Consider the following 17,251-nt stretch of genomic DNA (forward strand, 5'->3'; position numbering starts at 1 on the left):
ACACACACGCGCACAGAAGGAAACACATTAAACATCTTTGACGTGTTCATACAGGAACAAACAGACATTTCCGTGTATCTCTGGTGCGTGAAACGACTCTGACCTCTTGTTTCGTAGAAAACGACTCCAGCAAAGTGTTGGATGCCGAACTGAGTCTCGTGGTTGTTCTTTGGGGGGATGTAGTTCGTGTTGACTTTGTGCTGAAAGTTCAGCTTGTTCAGCATGGTGGTGTCTGTGCCCTGAAGGACGAAACAAAAGCCAAACAGAAACAAAAAGACAAATAAGTTTAATAATTAAAGCCTTTTTTCTCCACTTGTTTCCAGCAGTCACAGCTAAAGGAACACCACCTGCCTGCTCGCTCACTAACCAGGTGGTGGTGGATGATGATGGCTGACCAGTTTCAAACCTCACCATCAGAGTGTGAGTACCTTGGGGAACTTGCTCTCTTCATCGATGAGCGAGATGATGTTCATGGGTTTGATGGCGATCATGTCCAGAGCATCCTGGTTGTCGGTGAACTCGATGTGCTGCCAGTTGATGTGCTCCAGGTTGTACTCCTCCTGCTCCAGCTTGAAGACGTGACGCACGAAGAACTGCTGCAGGTTCTCGTTGGCGAAGTTGATGCACAGCTGCTCGAAGCTGCAGGAGGGAGGGGGTATATTATTTACGCCCTTGTGCAAATGTTTTGTGACTACGAAATATACAGTATATGGGATGGAATAAAGGGGCGGGCTGCACAAGTGAAAAAAAACAACAAGTTTATGCGTGTTTGTGTGCATGTGTGTGTGTTTGTGTGTGTTGTACCTGTTGACAGTGAAGTTCTCAAAGCCGAAGATGTCCAGCAGTCCGATGGAGCGTCTGAGAATTTTGGGGTGTGAGGACGCAGGCTTGTAAATGGCTGCGTTGATCTTCTCCACGATCCACACGAACAAACGGCCGTAAATTCCCTGCACACACACACACACACACACACACACACACACACACACACACACACACAGAAGGAAACACATTAAACATCTTCAATCAAGTCACAGTTCTATGCTATCTATCTTTAAAAATTTAATTTAAAAATACTTTTTCAAATGTTTTATCAGGAAGGAAATGCATTAAATACATGTAAGACCTCAAGGATACACGCTGTGTTTTGGGGGTAACACTGAATGTAAATAACTGTAAAAGATAATCCAAGATGCTTTTGAAAAGTGATAACTTTACCTTAACAAAAGCGTCCCGTACATCCAGAGCTTGTTCCATGCTGAGCGGGGTGGAGACGGTCTCTCCTCTCGTGATCAGAGTCCGACTGGTCAGACAGTTCATCAGATCTTTACCATCCACCTGAACACACACACACACACACACACACACACACACACACACACACACACACACACACACACACACACACACACAGCTCAGCTCAAATCAGCTTCTACAAGTCACACTGACGTGAAATATATAATATCAGGTTACTGTAAAGACGTACTACACTGCTTTGGTCAAATGGCCTGTTGAAAGAGACGTTAATAAAAGTTCTCATTGTAAAGTGAAAAGTGGGGCTGTCCTGTGTGTGTTTGTGTGTGTGTCTGTGTGTGTGTCTGTGTGTGTGTCTGTGTGTCACCTCCAGCAGTGTAGCAGCAGTTGTGAGATGAGGGCTGCGGACGACCTCACAGGCATCCAGGTTGTCGTAGGTACGAGCTGCAGGGTCAAAGGTCGAGAGTGTACATACATGTATAATATGAATGAAAAACCCAAAGTGCACAGACAGAAATAAAGGAAGGCAGACTGATCCAGGAAACCGAAGCAGCGACAAACATTACGAGTTACGAGACTAAGCTGTGTTGTAAAATGTCTGACTTAAGATTGTTTTTGACTTTACCTTCATATCTGAGGTTTCCCATGTGTAAAATAGCAGCCAGCAGCTTAGAAATCTCCCAGTTCTCTCTGTCTGTGAACATCAGAACCTGCAGAACAGAGTACAGGAAAACTGTAAACCCTGTTGGGAAGAGAAAATGTTTCACCTTCCAGTTTCTCATCTTTCTTTATAGAATATATAATCCACTGAAGTGTGATTTCTTCAGTTAACGTCTTAAAGTAGCTACTAAGTGATGAAGTCACACACACACCTGTAATGTCTCTGTGCTATAATCAGTGTGAGCTTTTCATCAGTACCTTCATTGCAGAGCGGATGTTGGAGTACTCTTTCAAGTCGTCTCGGCCATCACACACTGTGCAGCTTCCCTGCAGAGAAACACAAACATGGATGGGATGGATTTTTCACTTTCAATTGTTTAAGCCCAAAAAATATCTGCATAGAAAAGAAGGGCTGTTTAACAACACTTATTGCTGTGCTGAAGGTATTTCTTCTACATCACCTATGAAAAAATATTCAGTCTGCTGCACAGTAAAACGTTTTTCCTCAGTTTTCCACTCAGGTATCTGATAGAATAATGACTGACACAGTTTGAGGGGGACAGCACTCACTATGGTCAGGTAGGTGTAGTCGGTGGCTTTGCTCAGCCCCAGTTTCTTCTTCTCGTCTGCAGTCATCCCCTTCAGCATGCAGTAGAAGATGTGGTAGTTCCTCTCATCGTGGGCCTGCAGAGAGAGAGAAGTTACATCAGATAAAACAAATGCACATGTTACAGCAGCAGTCACAAGTAATCGCTGAGAAAACCCTGAAGAGTTTAGTGATGGAGCAGGTGGACAGCTGTTTTAATGCAGCCTCGTACCTGCCGACAGACTCTGGATTTCTCCAGCAGGTACTGCTCTATCTTGGCTCCCTCTATGGCTCCTCTCTTGTTGAAATGGATGTCGATGTATTTCCCAAAACGGGACGAATTGTCATTGCGGATTGTTTTAGCGTTGCCAAAGGCTGCAAGAGAAACGACATATACCTGTGGTGATGATGATGTCATATGGATATTGTGTGTTTTTATAAAGTTTCACATGTAAGAACATTGTCAAAAAATCCCAAAAAATAATCTTGACATCTTGTGTTTCAGACACAGCTGAGGTTCAACATCCTGTCCAGGAACACATGAAGGAGAAGATCATGTAAAACCTGACATATGTTGAGAATATAGCTATCAAATAAAAAAAAGCTCTTCACTTAGACTAGTGAGACTGAACAACCTCCATATCACTCAGACTACCTTCATCTGTTGGAGCAGGCGACGTGTTATTAACCCGAACATCTCTGCTTTCACTGTCAGCGTAAATATATCAGCTCAACTCCGCCACCCAGGTAATGGCCACAACGCTTGAGAGACTACAGTCAGCTGCAGGATTTGTGTGTGTGCATGTGTATGTGCATATGTGTGTCTGTGTGTGTGTGTGTGTGTGTTCCTACCCTCTAGTATAGGGTTGGCCTCCAGGACCTGCTGTTCTATCCAGGAGTGTTGACCACTGATGGCTGCCAGGAACTGAAGGATCAGTTTGGTGCTCTCTGTCTTCCCTGCCCCGGACTCACCGCTATTACACACACACACACACACACACACACACACACACACACACACACGCACACACGCACACACACACACACACACACACACACACACACACACACACACACACACACACACACACACGCACACACGCACACACACGCACACACACACACACACACACACACACACACACACGCACAAGATTTCAACATTTTCTTCAAACTTTTTCATGCAACAAATTAATCAAATCTTTTAAATGTTCAAAAGAAATCAAACTATTTTATCTAAGTTATAAATACAATACATATTAAAAAACAATAATGATTTAAATCAGGAAATATTCAGACACATTGTGGCTGGTACATAAATAAAATTGGATATTTCATAGTCTCCAGTTTTAATTAAATCATCTCTCCTTCCTCATGAGAGTGTAAATGCGTCAGCTACACTGCCAGTATGTTACGATGTATCTCTTATTTTCAGAGACTGCTGCAGATTCGTTAGTATCAGTGTGATTTGTGTGATCAGTGTCTCTTCAGTCTGGAGGTTTGGCTCCTTTATAGGAGGAATAGGGGCCTTTTATGAGTCTGTGCCCCAGGACCCAATGTTTTATAATCAGTCTATAGTTTTGTAGGTACTTGATCATAAACCAAAGCATTCGACAAATTAAAGGTTTGAGATCTTTGTCACATTCTGGAGCTCTGGAGTCTGAACTCTTTCCTACCTGATGATACAGCACTGGTCCCGGTTGTTCCTCTGCATGTTGAAGTAACAGTTGTCAGCAATAGCAAAGATGTGGGGTGGCATTTCGCCAATCTTCTTGTTGGTGTAGAGGCGGATCTGGTCGGCTGTGTAGATGGGCAGCAGCTGGTAAGGGTTGACGGCCACCAGGATGGAGCCGGTGTATGTCTGCACACAGAGGAGAAAACTGTTAAAACTTTTGTTTTTGAGCAACGTCATGCACTTGATGGTAGAGGTGGTGGAAGTATTCAGAAGCTTGGAACAAATCTTAAGACTATCTGAAAGCTACAAAGACTGGACAAACCAAACATAAAGGTCACTTCCACCAACTTGCTTAGGAGTTTTAGTCTTTGAGGTGGAGGGTACATGAGGTGACACAGGTCCCGTAACTCAGATGGTGAAGGATGACAATAAGAACGTATCAGTGTTCGCCACGGGAGAAGAGACGGCCATGTTGGAAACAAATCAACATGCAGCCAGGCTGCAGCGCTGAGCTTGGTTACTGCTAAGCCTGAGCGAATCAGATGCATAAAGCATTTGACTTTCCTGCAGATACATGACACCTCCAAAGCTTGAGAAAGCTTAAGAAAAGTAGCTCTTTTCTCCTCCAGGTCCGCTTAGTTTAAGAAAGAAAAGAACAAAAGGTGATGAAGGTGCTCTTTGGTAGGGAAGTCCAAAAAAGAAAAACCCAATGCACTCCTGTGGCGAAGAGGTTAAAGAGTCTATTTCATACTGAAATTCTTAAAAAAACAATGCATGATAAAAATTAGCTTGTTCAAGGATTTTAACCTTTTTGCCAGAAGAGTGCCGTGGATTTTTCCATTTTTCTACCAAGTTTAAGCTTTGAGTTTTGACATACTGTGGTTTCTACAGTGTGTGTCAAACTCAATGGCAGCTGTCATTTATTTCACAAAAGTTCAGGCAATGTTTCTACAGAGCAAAATAAAATGAAAAAGAGTTTTATTCCATAATTACATGTCCATGATGACTGAATAATACCTTATATTCTTTCTTTACTGTAATCAATTTAATTTGTTTTGCAATGAAATCAATGATTCATTTTCCATGAGGTTTATACAACAGAACAATACCAACATGAAACATTCAAAACATGCAACATACTGTATGTGCAGCTTATCATTGGATAAGAAATATACTGCATGCTGCTTTTCTTGAAGCCGTGCAGGTGTTGCATTAAAGATGTGCATTAAACATATGTATTAAGCACATTAATTCATCTGAGGTTGGATCTCTCTTCAGCCATGCTGGACATGCAGGCGCTGACTTACCCTGCCACCACAGTTTGTCTTCAAGGGAAACAGGAAGAGGGAAGGAGGATAGCAAGTAGGGCAAGAGAGAGCATACAGAAGCAGGAAATTGAAGTATAGTGCAGAAAATCAGCCAGAGCAGATGTCTGAGGTTAGATTTTTGAGATAATACTGAGGGAGTGGTAGTGAAGACCATTGGATAAAGGTTTGAAAAGCTGTAGTAGTCTTAAATTATTTGTAGCAGCAGTGTAAGTGCGGTGGATCTAATAAATGAGCTAAGGCAACAATAGGTAAATTAGATTAGTTTTAGGAACCATTCAACAATTATACCAAAGGAATGATTGTCCTTGTCTTGTTCTGTCCTCATGTAATGGCAGAAATAACAGAATTGTACATAAATAAGCCAACAAAGTGGAAAACAAACTCATAATGTTTGAATGTAATACTGTGTGCTCAGTTAAAATCCTTGAATGAAAGATTTGTTTTCCACATCTATGGTACATCTTCTAGCGATTTGAGCTGTATGACTCCAATTTTAACTTGTATTTAATGAATTGCAATCGGCACAATCTGCACTTTGGATATATTGTTTAGAAAAAAAATCAACCAACAAGTTGAAAGGTCACCTAACTCTGTGAGCTCTGCTTATAAAAAGTAGACTTGCCAGAATGTGGGTTGTATTGAAATGATGATCAGGAGTCATTTCAGATATTTTTGTGGATAGCTTGTTAATAATAACTCGTGGAAATAAGTTCATGGTGTATCACACGTGAGTGTCCTCCTGCATTTGATGTGCAGGTTGCAGAGTTGTACAACACTGTTCATCAGTATCAGTGTGCAGCCGTAGTACAACAACAGTACTGCAGTAAAACTCACATAAATGAGTTTTTCTCTGTATCTGATGAGCAGGTTGCGGAGGATGCCAGCTTCGTTGAGGTCTCCCAGCCGGATCATGTCCTCCACTCCATGGATGGAGGTGGGATGCATTGGCTTAATGTTGGTGGCATTCTGGGGGGAGATCCAGTGCTCCTGGAGGAGGAGGGACATTATGGTGGGTTGTACAGGAAATCAGAATCTCACACTATTTACTGGAGTTTTGGGACAAATTAAACAACAGTTTTATTAAGGTTCGGTGAAACGTCTTCAAGAAAGTCCAGTTGCCTACGATACAGCACTTAGAATTACCACCTGGATGACTGAGAACCTTCATCAACATGTATTTCAGACACAATCTAGCATGCCCCTGCAACAGAAAGGACCATTAATGTGTAGTAAACAACACAGTATTTCAGGACTTACATTTCCTTCATCGTCCAACACCTGGATCTGTCCCGAGTCACAGAGTTTGACCACTGCGCCGACTGGTACCTCAAACTCCCGACCGGTCTTTAAGTCCAACCAGACATAGTCGCCCTGGAAAGAAATCCAGAATTAAAGCAAACCCAGAGTTTGGGAGTGGGATCAGAATCGTGATTTAGATAAATATATATCAGAAAAAGAATCAAACTTTGAAATCAGGATCAGAATAACGTGAATAAGGACAATCACACGAGAAATCAGAACCAGAAAGGAACCATGCCTTCATTATAGCTTCTCCATAAATGTGACTGATTGATGATTGGAGCCCATGTTACTTTGATTAAATAATTGAATCATAACCATTTTCACACTGCACCTGGACCAGACATAATGCAGTCTGAACATGTGAACCCTTTTAACCCGGGTCAGATTTTGGATTAATAAAGTCTCATGTCATCTCATCCTACAGTGACCTGTACTGCCTTTATGTTTATTGAAGCTGCTACATTAAGACTCAGCAGTGTTTGTTAATAAATTGTAATAACTGGTGCAGTCTAAAAAAGGTGAAATGAATCCCCGATGATCTCCTGCTGCAGGCAGACGGTCCAACCAGGACTGGAAGCTTTTGGAAAAGATAAAACACAAAATGTGTACCAGGAATTTGTCGAGGTGGACAGGGGGAACATCTAACCAGAGGACAGTCATTATGTAGGAGAAGAAAGAAGGTTAGTACAGCATGTTATGTTTTATACAAAATATCTTATTCATATTTTCTTGTGTTGTACAAAAAGAGCAATAACTTACTTATGTTAATTTTCAGTTAGACAGGAAATACAGTTGTAACTTGAGAAACAGATTAAAAATCCTTTGCTCCGCACACTGGATGCAATATATGTTTCATCCAGATAGGTGAAAGGTTAGAGTCTCTGAGGACACTGGACATACTTTCATTATTTTACAGAAAATCTGAAGTTTAGCTCCATGCATGAGAGGGACTGAGACCAAATCGCCACAAGGTATCAAATACCTTTAAAGCTGCTCCTTAATCTTAATGTACTTCTCATCTGTCCATCATGTTCAGAGTGATCCAAGCTCATATTTTCTCTAAAATCTGCCAAAAATAATGGCTAAATACGCAGCTTCAGTGTATAATGTGGTTAGCTGTTCTCCTTCCTTGAACAGGCCTTTGAATGAACAAAACACCTCTTAACAATATTTTACCAAAACGTGATGAAGAAAGGCTGAATACACAACTTCCGCTCATCAGTAGCACAGTCAGCTGTTTGAGTTTTTGTTTAGAAACAATGTAGTGAATAACAGTGATTGTGGAAATGCTGGATCCTGAAACCACCCATCCAAACACCGCCTCACGGCAATGGCTCTCCTGGACGGCAGTGGCCCCCCAGTAGGATCATATGCCCTTTGACACCACAAAAACTTCTCAGGAATGGCCTGAGGAACATGACAAAGAGCTCAAGATGTCAACCTTGCCTCCAGATTCCCCAGATCCCAGTCCAAAGGAACCTTGGGGCACTTAAGTCAGATCCATGCTGGCCCCCACTAGCAATCTACAGGAATACAAGCATCTGCCAACAACAGCTAGTGCTGATCCAAGACTGATCTGGCTGTCAGGGTGCAAACCACCACCATGGTTTCTGGAAATGTCCAAACATCTAGATTCACTGAACATACATACCTAATGCAGTACCGACCTGTGCATCTCTGTGTGCAGTCTTTGTGCTAAGCTAAGGTAACCGACTTCTGGCTACAGCCTCATATTTAATGAACACATATGAGAATGAGATCAATAATCTCAATAAGATTTGATAAATAAGCAAACAAGCATATTCCTAAAATCTCTGAAGAGTCCCTCAAGGTAGAGTCAGCAGACTGAAGCACTGTATCTACTGTACTGAGGAAGTCTTGGGTTGCACACACACACACACACACACACACACACACACACACACACAGAAAGGTACGTGAAACACTTAAATATAGTTTTGAGATATACAATTATGATTCGAAACAGAAAACCACATTCTCGTGATTGATGCATAATTATTTTAACACCCAGTTAAGCATAAGACAGCATCTCCCTCTCACTCTCTCTCTCACTCACACAAACAAACCCACACACACACACACACAAACACACACACACAAACACACAGCGCCACACAGAAGTATAATTAATATTTGATGCATGAAACAAGGCAGCATGCGCACTTATCTTACGTAACACAAATGCCACAGAATAAAGACTTACAATTATGAGTCATCAAACTTAAAACACCCTTTCCCGCTCTCTCACATACAAACACACACACACGCACACAATATGCGTACCGGCAGCAGTGTGGTGGGTTTCATCACAGTGTTGACGTTGCGTAGCAGCGCCCATTTTGCCAGATCCTTCTCATAGAGCTCCACATATTCCCGACGCTTGTACATCTTCACATGCACGGTACAAACTCACACACACCCTGACAACGATATCCAGCGGTAGCAGTCTTGTATTCCACCCGGGGATGGATTAATTATCCACAAGTACAGGTGGGAAGGTGAGTAAATTGATCTGATGTTTGTGTAATTTCCTCTGTATTTTCCTTACACACACACACACACACACGAGTGGACGATTTCCAAATATCCATGTAAAATATCAAACTAAGCCCAAAGGACAACACATATGCAGTAGCTGTCATAAAATCTTCATGGTTCAACAGGTTCAGTTCATCACAGGTTCAGCAGATCACAGTCACATGTCAGCTCTGTTTCTCTTCCCTGGGTTCATCAAAAAAAGCTTAAATGCCCTTTAAGAGATGGCAAAAACAAAAAACAGGTCCAATATCAGACATTTTTTAGTCTAACAGGGCCAATCATCCTGGTTTGTCACCTTCAGTTCCGCCTCTCTCTATATTTCTTGTCCACTTTGAAAAAATCAATTTAAAAACATTGGATAAGATCCAGCCTGCTGCTAATGTTCAGATCACTCTGAAGTTTCCACTGCAGTTACATTTTGGGACAATCCTCCTGCTCTCTGTCCTTCTCTCTTTCTATCACACTGACACTTTGTTAACCCAGCCCTCCACAACCTCCCCTGTCGCCCATGGCAACAAGATGACACTTCCTCCTCAGGTGTGTCGTGGTGTTGGATTTCTTGATAGATACTACAGGCTCTTACTACAATGCTAATTCTGCAGGTTAAGAAGAATAAACTGTGTGTTGACCGACTGAGAAACACAAAGGACAAAGATAGTATACGACTTATACTAATAATAATGGTAACACTTTATGATAAGCTACACAAAAATGTGAGTAGTTGAGTAAAGTGAGGACGAATCATGAATGACTTGAGCATTAATGCATCATTGATGAGTAGTTTCTGAATTGAGGACTATATAGTAGAGAACGATGAGATACCAGAGAAAAGACCGGGAAATATGAATGAATCATTAGGTCTCGCTCCTGATTGATTCTGAACCAGCAGCACAGACTAGTAACAATTCATTAATTACTCATAAAACAATCCTTAATTGCTATTTTTGTGCAACCCCTGGTGAAACATCCTCCTGAGTAATTACAAAGCAATTCCTCATTAATTTATTATTTAAGCATTATTTACAATGAGGAATTAAATTATTAAAAACAAAATCATTTAAGAAAGACAAAAGGTCAAGAACCTTGTGTTCCCCTTCAGAGTTAAATGTTGGAAATGAAAAGGGCTAACTAACTAACTAACTAACAAACTAACTAACTAACCAAATACTTGCAAAACACAACATCAGCCTCAGTTATGCTGTGCTTTTAGTGCTAGTTTGCAAGTGTGAGCATGCTACTGCGCTAAACATGGTAAACATTATACCTGCCTAACAGCATGCTGACATTGTTAGGATGTTAGCTCTTAGCATTTAGCTTTCGTTCTGTCGCTAGCTGTGTGTTGCATGAGAGTGTGTGACTCAGGGTGTGTGTGTGTGAATGATGAATTGAATTGCTGTTTGAGTGTGTGTTACATACCTGTCAGTTTAATTAAGTAAATACTCCGTCTGGCAAACTGAGCTACCTGAACATTACACCACCAAGCACCTGTCAGACACACACACACACACACACACACACACACACACACACACACACACACACACACTGCCTGTGAGGGAGTAAGCCAATGGCAAACTATCAGAAACCACATTTTGAATTATTTAGCAGAGAGGATCTGTTTGGTGTCTTTCTTCTTGTCTCCTTTTTTATATTTCTTCTTCTGTGCATCTCTCTCTCTCTTTCATCTATGTCTCTCCCCACCATCCACACATTTCTCTCTTTTTTGCTCTCATTTCTTATCAGATAGGTGTCTTCTACAGTACACGATGCACAGACTGATATAATTCAGATAAGTTTTGTAAGTGATCAGCTAACGGAGACAACACTGATGTTGAAGTGCTTTTTCATTGACCTGTAGTTTGTTACTTATCTAGAAATGACAGAACTACAAAACAATTGTAATTGTAATTACTGTTAGCTAATATTTAAATATTATTTGGCCTATCCCCGCTATCATCTCTAGGGAAATCACAAACTTTGAAAACAGTCACTGAAAAAAATGAGAGCGAAATATAAACTTCAAGGGTTTAATAAAAAACAGCTGAAACTGTACACATGTATGTGTCATTGCTGACACGCCGACCCAAATTTGCCTCTGAATGCCTCTCTTTAATGACAGCATTCTCCCATCACAACCATCAGTCTCACATTGACAAAGAGTTGATTTAACTCACAGGCCTTTAGAGGCTTTTTACAGAAGTCATTTACAGATCGACAAAGCCCTCAGGTCAACTAACCAGACACCGCAGCCAGCAGAGACGGCCATGGTAATTCATGACCCACTGATTGTCAGAGAGCCCAGCAGACGAGTGGTTCAAAATGTTACCTAAATAAAAGTATGTATCGGCAACATTTTGGATTTATAGACTTTTGATATGACAAATTCCAATAAAAAGTAGTTAGGAACTAAAGCTTACAGACAAATCTAGTGGAGTAAAAAGTGCAATATTTGCCTCTTGGATGTAATTGAGTAGAAAAGTATCGCTTGAAGCTTAATGACTTAACTCCCTGATCTTTATTGTAACTCTTAGATCTCTAATTTCATGCTATTAAACATGTTGTGACCATGAAGCTTATTCCCAGAAGCTATATCTGATACACAGGACAGGACGTCCACTGTGGCTACAAGTAGGCCTATTATCTCACACACACCATGCTTTGGACAAACGTGACTGAGACAAGCCACAGTGCTGGTGTGGTGTGAGCAGGACAGCAGTGATGTCATGTCCATGCTGCCTGCGGTGGATGAGTGTGTGTGTGTTCTCATCATCTCTTTCTTCAGGTAAATAATTCAGGCCAGACATGAGCCGGGTATTCACTTACGCCTGCTAATGTCACTGCTGTGTGGAAAGGTACCAAAGCACCCAGAGGACAGGCTGAGAGAAAGCTGTTGTGAGGCACTCATAGTTGAGCTTTTTCAGCTCTTTCTTTTCTTCTGTTTCTTTCCAAATAAAGTGGAACGTGCATCATCGCCTGTATATGGAGATTTTTTGCCCGAGAGAATCTGTGTATAACAGCAAAGTGTCTAGAGATACATGGATGTTGGGAGGCCTCTAAACAGCCCGGTAACTAGAATAAATTGTTGGCTTGGTTTATATTTTTCAAACCACGAATATGTTCCAAATTTGTACGTGTCATTTTTACCATATTGACAAATACGTGTCATATTACGTTCACATTACGTGGGGAGGTGGAGGGGATGGGGGATGGGCTTTACAGCTTGGCGAGAAGGCTCACAATCGAGTAACCGCTGTTCAAGACTGTGTTTCAAGTAGTTTGTTATTGTGTAACCAACGACATTAGATATCTCCAGCCATGTCATTGCTGATAAAACCAGGTATGAAGTTTCAACATGTCCATGATTTGCAGGAACACACATGGCAACATTTATTCTGGTGATTGGGTCGCTCTAAAATGTCACCAGTGTGACAGTGTTAATTACTCGAACACTGCTCCATCTACTCTAAATAGAGCTCTGATTTTGAAAAATCTGTCTTTCTAGCTGCTAAACACTTCACTGAGTTCACCAGCTAGTTGCTAACTATGTCTGTCTACGGTTTGGTGCTGAGGAAGTGGTGCAGAATGGGTTTTTAGAGCTTTTTCTCTCTGAAAACAGCTGCCTGCTGCAACCAAACATGCCATACGAGCTGTGAGAATGGACCAAAGCAGTAAAGTTGTGTGCTAGTAAACCAAAACAATTAGCTGAAAGTTACTTTAAAAGCTTCAAAAAGCCATAGTCATGTGACCTGTAAAATGTTGATTATAACTATTGAAACTTTAAACAAACACCCCGATGGATATTTATTATTTCACAAGATATGTGATCATAGACTGTTTGATGTACGGCTCACGTTGTTTGTAAGATTTCTGTCATTTCAGCTCAGCCTGAATATTCACCAAAGTCACAACTGCAGCCTTGATACTATCTTGTTACCCTCATGGTGCACTAGGTTTACTACAAGTTAGACAGGCTCCCTCCAGGGTCTGTAAGTGTGCACTGCAGACCACAGCTCACCACTGCACACTGCACAGTGTCTGTCTGCAGGTGGGAGGTCTTCTTCAGGTATAGGTCTGCCCTCTGCTGGTGTCTATGAAACTCTTCATCACCAGTTACTTTGCAGTTATGCTTTTTGCAGCAGTGTTTCCCAATATTTTCTAGCCTCTAAAGGAACATTTAGACCATCACAGAATGCTGAACCTCAGATTAATCCGATTACGATAGAGCGTTTTAATTAGGGGGTCAGCTATTAAAAGGCCATGTGTGATTTATAAAGCCACTCCCAACTCACCTCATTTGCATTTAGATAGATCATTCAGATAAATCAAAGGTCATGGGGTGAGATATAGTGACAAGGTAATTGTGCTGGTATTTGTCACTGAATTAACTTGTCCATAAAAACACAGACAGACGGACTGGCTCTCCTTTCTGCTTCACTGGACAATCAACATTAACATTTTGTCTCTATTCTGCTTCCACAAAAGGACAAAGCAAGAGGACACAGCAAGTGTACTGAGAAATCATTCTTATTAAAGGTGTGCCCTCTGCTGGTGTTGAGCAGCAGTGGTACTTGACAATAATTGAATAAAGCGACCTGGTTTCCTTCACTCAAAATAGCCAAAACTGTGTTTCTCCTACACACACACACACACACACACACACACACACACACACACACACACACACTCTACCCCTGTCCTGTTCCCATTGTGTTTGACCAGTAAATGTGAGCGAGCTGCTGAATGAATGAACGAGTGAATGAATACCAGCTCTCCATCACAGTGGAACTAAACGTTGCACTGAACACAGCAGAGATCGAAAACAACAACTAACAACAAACAAACTTTCAGTAGCTTTAGTGATATAAAATGTTGAACTAATCAAAATTAAAATCTGTCATTACTTGGTTAGCAGATATTAGAATAGTCAAAAATACAATCAAAATGTGTTCGTGTTCAAATCAAACATCCCAAGATATGAGAATGGAAAGTGGTCATGCAACTGCATTTCTACTTTTACTTTTACTCAAACACAGCTTAACCCTGTAATGTAATCTGTTACTTCAGTATATTTTAATGACAAACATATCTGAGACCGAGCTGATCAGCATGTAGTATATCCAGGAATGCACACACACTGTCTAATCTGGTGAGGTTTTGACCTGGCCCTGTTACATTGTGCTTTAATAGATGGAAAAAAATAATCTAAACGCCTTTTTAAAGACAGACTAAGATAATTAACTCACAAAAAATCCCAATAATTCATGCCTGAGCCGCAGAGTACAGGCATTTGGCTGACATGAGCTTAAACAATAACAAGTATGTTAAAAAACAGCAAGAACGGTTCACTATAGAGGACAGCAGCCACATGCTTGGACTGTACATTGAGCTTGCATTTTTGGGAATAGGACAGATCCACACTAACATAAGTCAAAGACCAGTGTGCTCCTGAGGCTCCATGGCTTCCACTCAGCCTTCCTCACAAACACAGGGCAGCATGCTCTGCCTTCCAACCAATCAGAAGCCAGGGCTGACTGCAGTCTTAATTATTTCTAATTAAGCCTGCTGCACTGTAGCTATGGATCTGCTTATCCTCAGCAGAGCAAATACAGTAGAACATATTATTTTCAACTTTTTTCTTCATGTATGAATGTCACTAACAAAAGTATTTATGTGTATTAAACACTGTAAAAGTGTCCAGGCTCCATAGTGGAGCAACAAAGTCACTGTCAATGACACTTTCAGTTCCACTTTTAAAACCACAAACTGAAACTTCACAGTCTGATTTAACTTCCCAACCTGCCTGATGTAAACCCATCATCACCTTGTTCTCCTCAGATATGAAGTCTTTCACCTTTCTGAGACCAGAACCTTCCAGGACACTTTGCTTCCCATCTCCAAAAAGACTAACAACCTCTGAGATCTGAAAAGATTTCAGAAACACAGTTTATCACACAACAGAAGCCAGGAATATTAAAAACTATTCCTGATGCAACAGAATGTCAAACAAGAGCCTTTGGGAGGTCAAAGGAGCAACCATCCTGCATGACTGCTTCACATACTTGAACACAACCCACATGAACAAAGAAAGCACCAGAACTTTCTATCTGAAGCCACAGAGCTGATCACTGAGTCACCTCCTCCACCTGTGACCTATAGCTGACTCTGAGATTTGTTCACATGCTCACAGCGAAGGGGAAAAATCCAAACATCTTTTTTTACCGGTCATCCAGCAGCTGATTCCAACTTTAAACAAATGGTTTCATGACTCCACAGATGTTTATTGTCGGCCTAGAAAGATAAAGAGATAAAGGGTAACGACCACTGTGGAGTGGTACTTTAATCGAAGCACTTCCTCTCCTATTCACAACCCATAAATTACAGTTTAAATTACAGAATAAAGGTTGACCTCACTGTAAAAGCTGTTAGTGTTCAGAGGCACCTTGCTCTCTGGCTGAAGCCTGAGTTTACCTGGATGAGGGTGGTGCATCTGTAGCTGAGACGGCGTGCATTCATGTCCCAGCCTGGCGGTGGGCAATCAGATCCCCTCCTGTTCATTGTCATGGTTACCAAGTCTAGTTAAGATCTGCACACCATTCTGAGTGTAAACAGGTCTGCAAAAAAACCCAAAAACTAAACCATGGATGCTTCCTTCTTGTTTTGATGTGTCGATCGGTTGATATTCTTTTGAAATCCAGTGACAACAAATCTCCTGAGCACAGCAGTTATTTATTTATATCTAAAGATCCACAGACACATCCCAAAATATATAATACCTCCAATGCAAAATATCTTTGGCTTGCTGGTGGAAAATAAAAATGAAAAGAAAACAATTACAAACAAAAATCTGTCATGTTGTAAAAAACGATCCTCTTCTCCAAACTCGATGTGAGCCACAAAAGTTTGAGCATCCCATTAAGTCATCACACGAAAAAATGTTTTTCTGAAAATTGAACGATGATTTTCCCCTTTTCCAAATTCAACAGTCACATCCAGAAATTCCTTCAAACTGGTGATAAAAATGTTCTGCTGTTGCTCAAATATCATCCATAATTTTTCTTCTTCTCCCGTATAAAAACAAGCCTCGTGTGTGTGATCCTGAAGCAGCAGAGTTTTAAGTCACATACACTTCCTGTCCACCACAGTTCTGATCTCACCTGTACAGTTTGGATGGAGGTAAGGAGGTCAGAGTGTGTGTGGTGAGACAAACATCCACAGAACGGGGTGGAGGCTGATCTGTGTGTGTGTGTGTGTGTGTGTGTGTGTTCGTTTGTTTTATTGGCTCGTCCCATTTGGGCCTCCACAGCGGGGGGACGCTGTCAGAGCTGATTAGTCAATCAGAAAGGCTGATGAGTTCAGCAACGCATTAACTGAGTATCAAAAACACCGACACTTGGGCCAATGCACACATGCACACATGCGCAGACAATCGCACACGCACACAAGGAAGATTCAGTACAAAGAATGCAGCAAAATGAGCAGCTGATCATTAACGAGTGTTGTTGTACCTTCACTGCTACGAGCTGCAGACACACACACACACACACACACACACACACACACACACACACACACAAACACACACACACACACACACACACACACACACACACACACACACACACACACACACACACACACACACACACAGCACACAGCACACAGAACGCAAAGTTCATATATTGTTGCAAAAGTTCGGCTATCTGTCATGTTAGTGTGTGTGTACTGTATGTGTTTACCTGCTGTAGAATGACCATGGTTCTGGTTTCTGTCCCTATGTTTGGACATCAGCAGTCACCTGTCGACCCTGAGAAAGACACGGAGAACGATGAAGGCATTTATTTATCGAGATTCCAACTGTAGGTAAGACCATAGAGCACATTTCATTAA

General features: G+C 41.4%; 1 protein-coding gene across 1 annotated transcript in view; it reads right to left on the minus strand.

Annotated features, from left to right (window-relative positions):
• Positions 1-15,925, minus strand: part of LOC311254135 (unconventional myosin-VIIa-like) — a gene marked incomplete at both ends in the record, with an annotated part of 16,091 nt that extends 166 nt beyond the window's left edge. The window contains 16 exons of the mRNA XM_084384536.1: positions 104-239; positions 429-639; positions 805-947; positions 1,219-1,338; positions 1,622-1,698; positions 1,880-1,964; positions 2,173-2,241; positions 2,485-2,598; positions 2,733-2,875; positions 3,353-3,474; positions 4,177-4,361; positions 6,338-6,490; positions 6,761-6,874; positions 9,110-9,214; positions 15,186-15,284; positions 15,833-15,925. Of these exons, the coding sequence (XP_084240662.1) occupies positions 104-239; positions 429-639; positions 805-947; positions 1,219-1,338; positions 1,622-1,698; positions 1,880-1,964; positions 2,173-2,241; positions 2,485-2,598; positions 2,733-2,875; positions 3,353-3,474; positions 4,177-4,361; positions 6,338-6,490; positions 6,761-6,874; positions 9,110-9,214; positions 15,186-15,284; positions 15,833-15,925 (1,969 nt within the window). The remainder of the gene's footprint in view (positions 1-103; positions 240-428; positions 640-804; positions 948-1,218; positions 1,339-1,621; positions 1,699-1,879; positions 1,965-2,172; positions 2,242-2,484; positions 2,599-2,732; positions 2,876-3,352; positions 3,475-4,176; positions 4,362-6,337; positions 6,491-6,760; positions 6,875-9,109; positions 9,215-15,185; positions 15,285-15,832) is intronic.
• Between the last annotated feature and the right edge of the window lie 1,326 nt (positions 15,926-17,251).

Source organism: Pagrus pagrus (genome assembly GCF_965226575.1).
Source record: "Pagrus pagrus genome assembly, contig: HAP1_SCAFFOLD_447, whole genome shotgun sequence".
Classification (NCBI taxonomy): Eukaryota; Metazoa; Chordata; class Actinopteri; order Spariformes; family Sparidae; genus Pagrus; species Pagrus pagrus.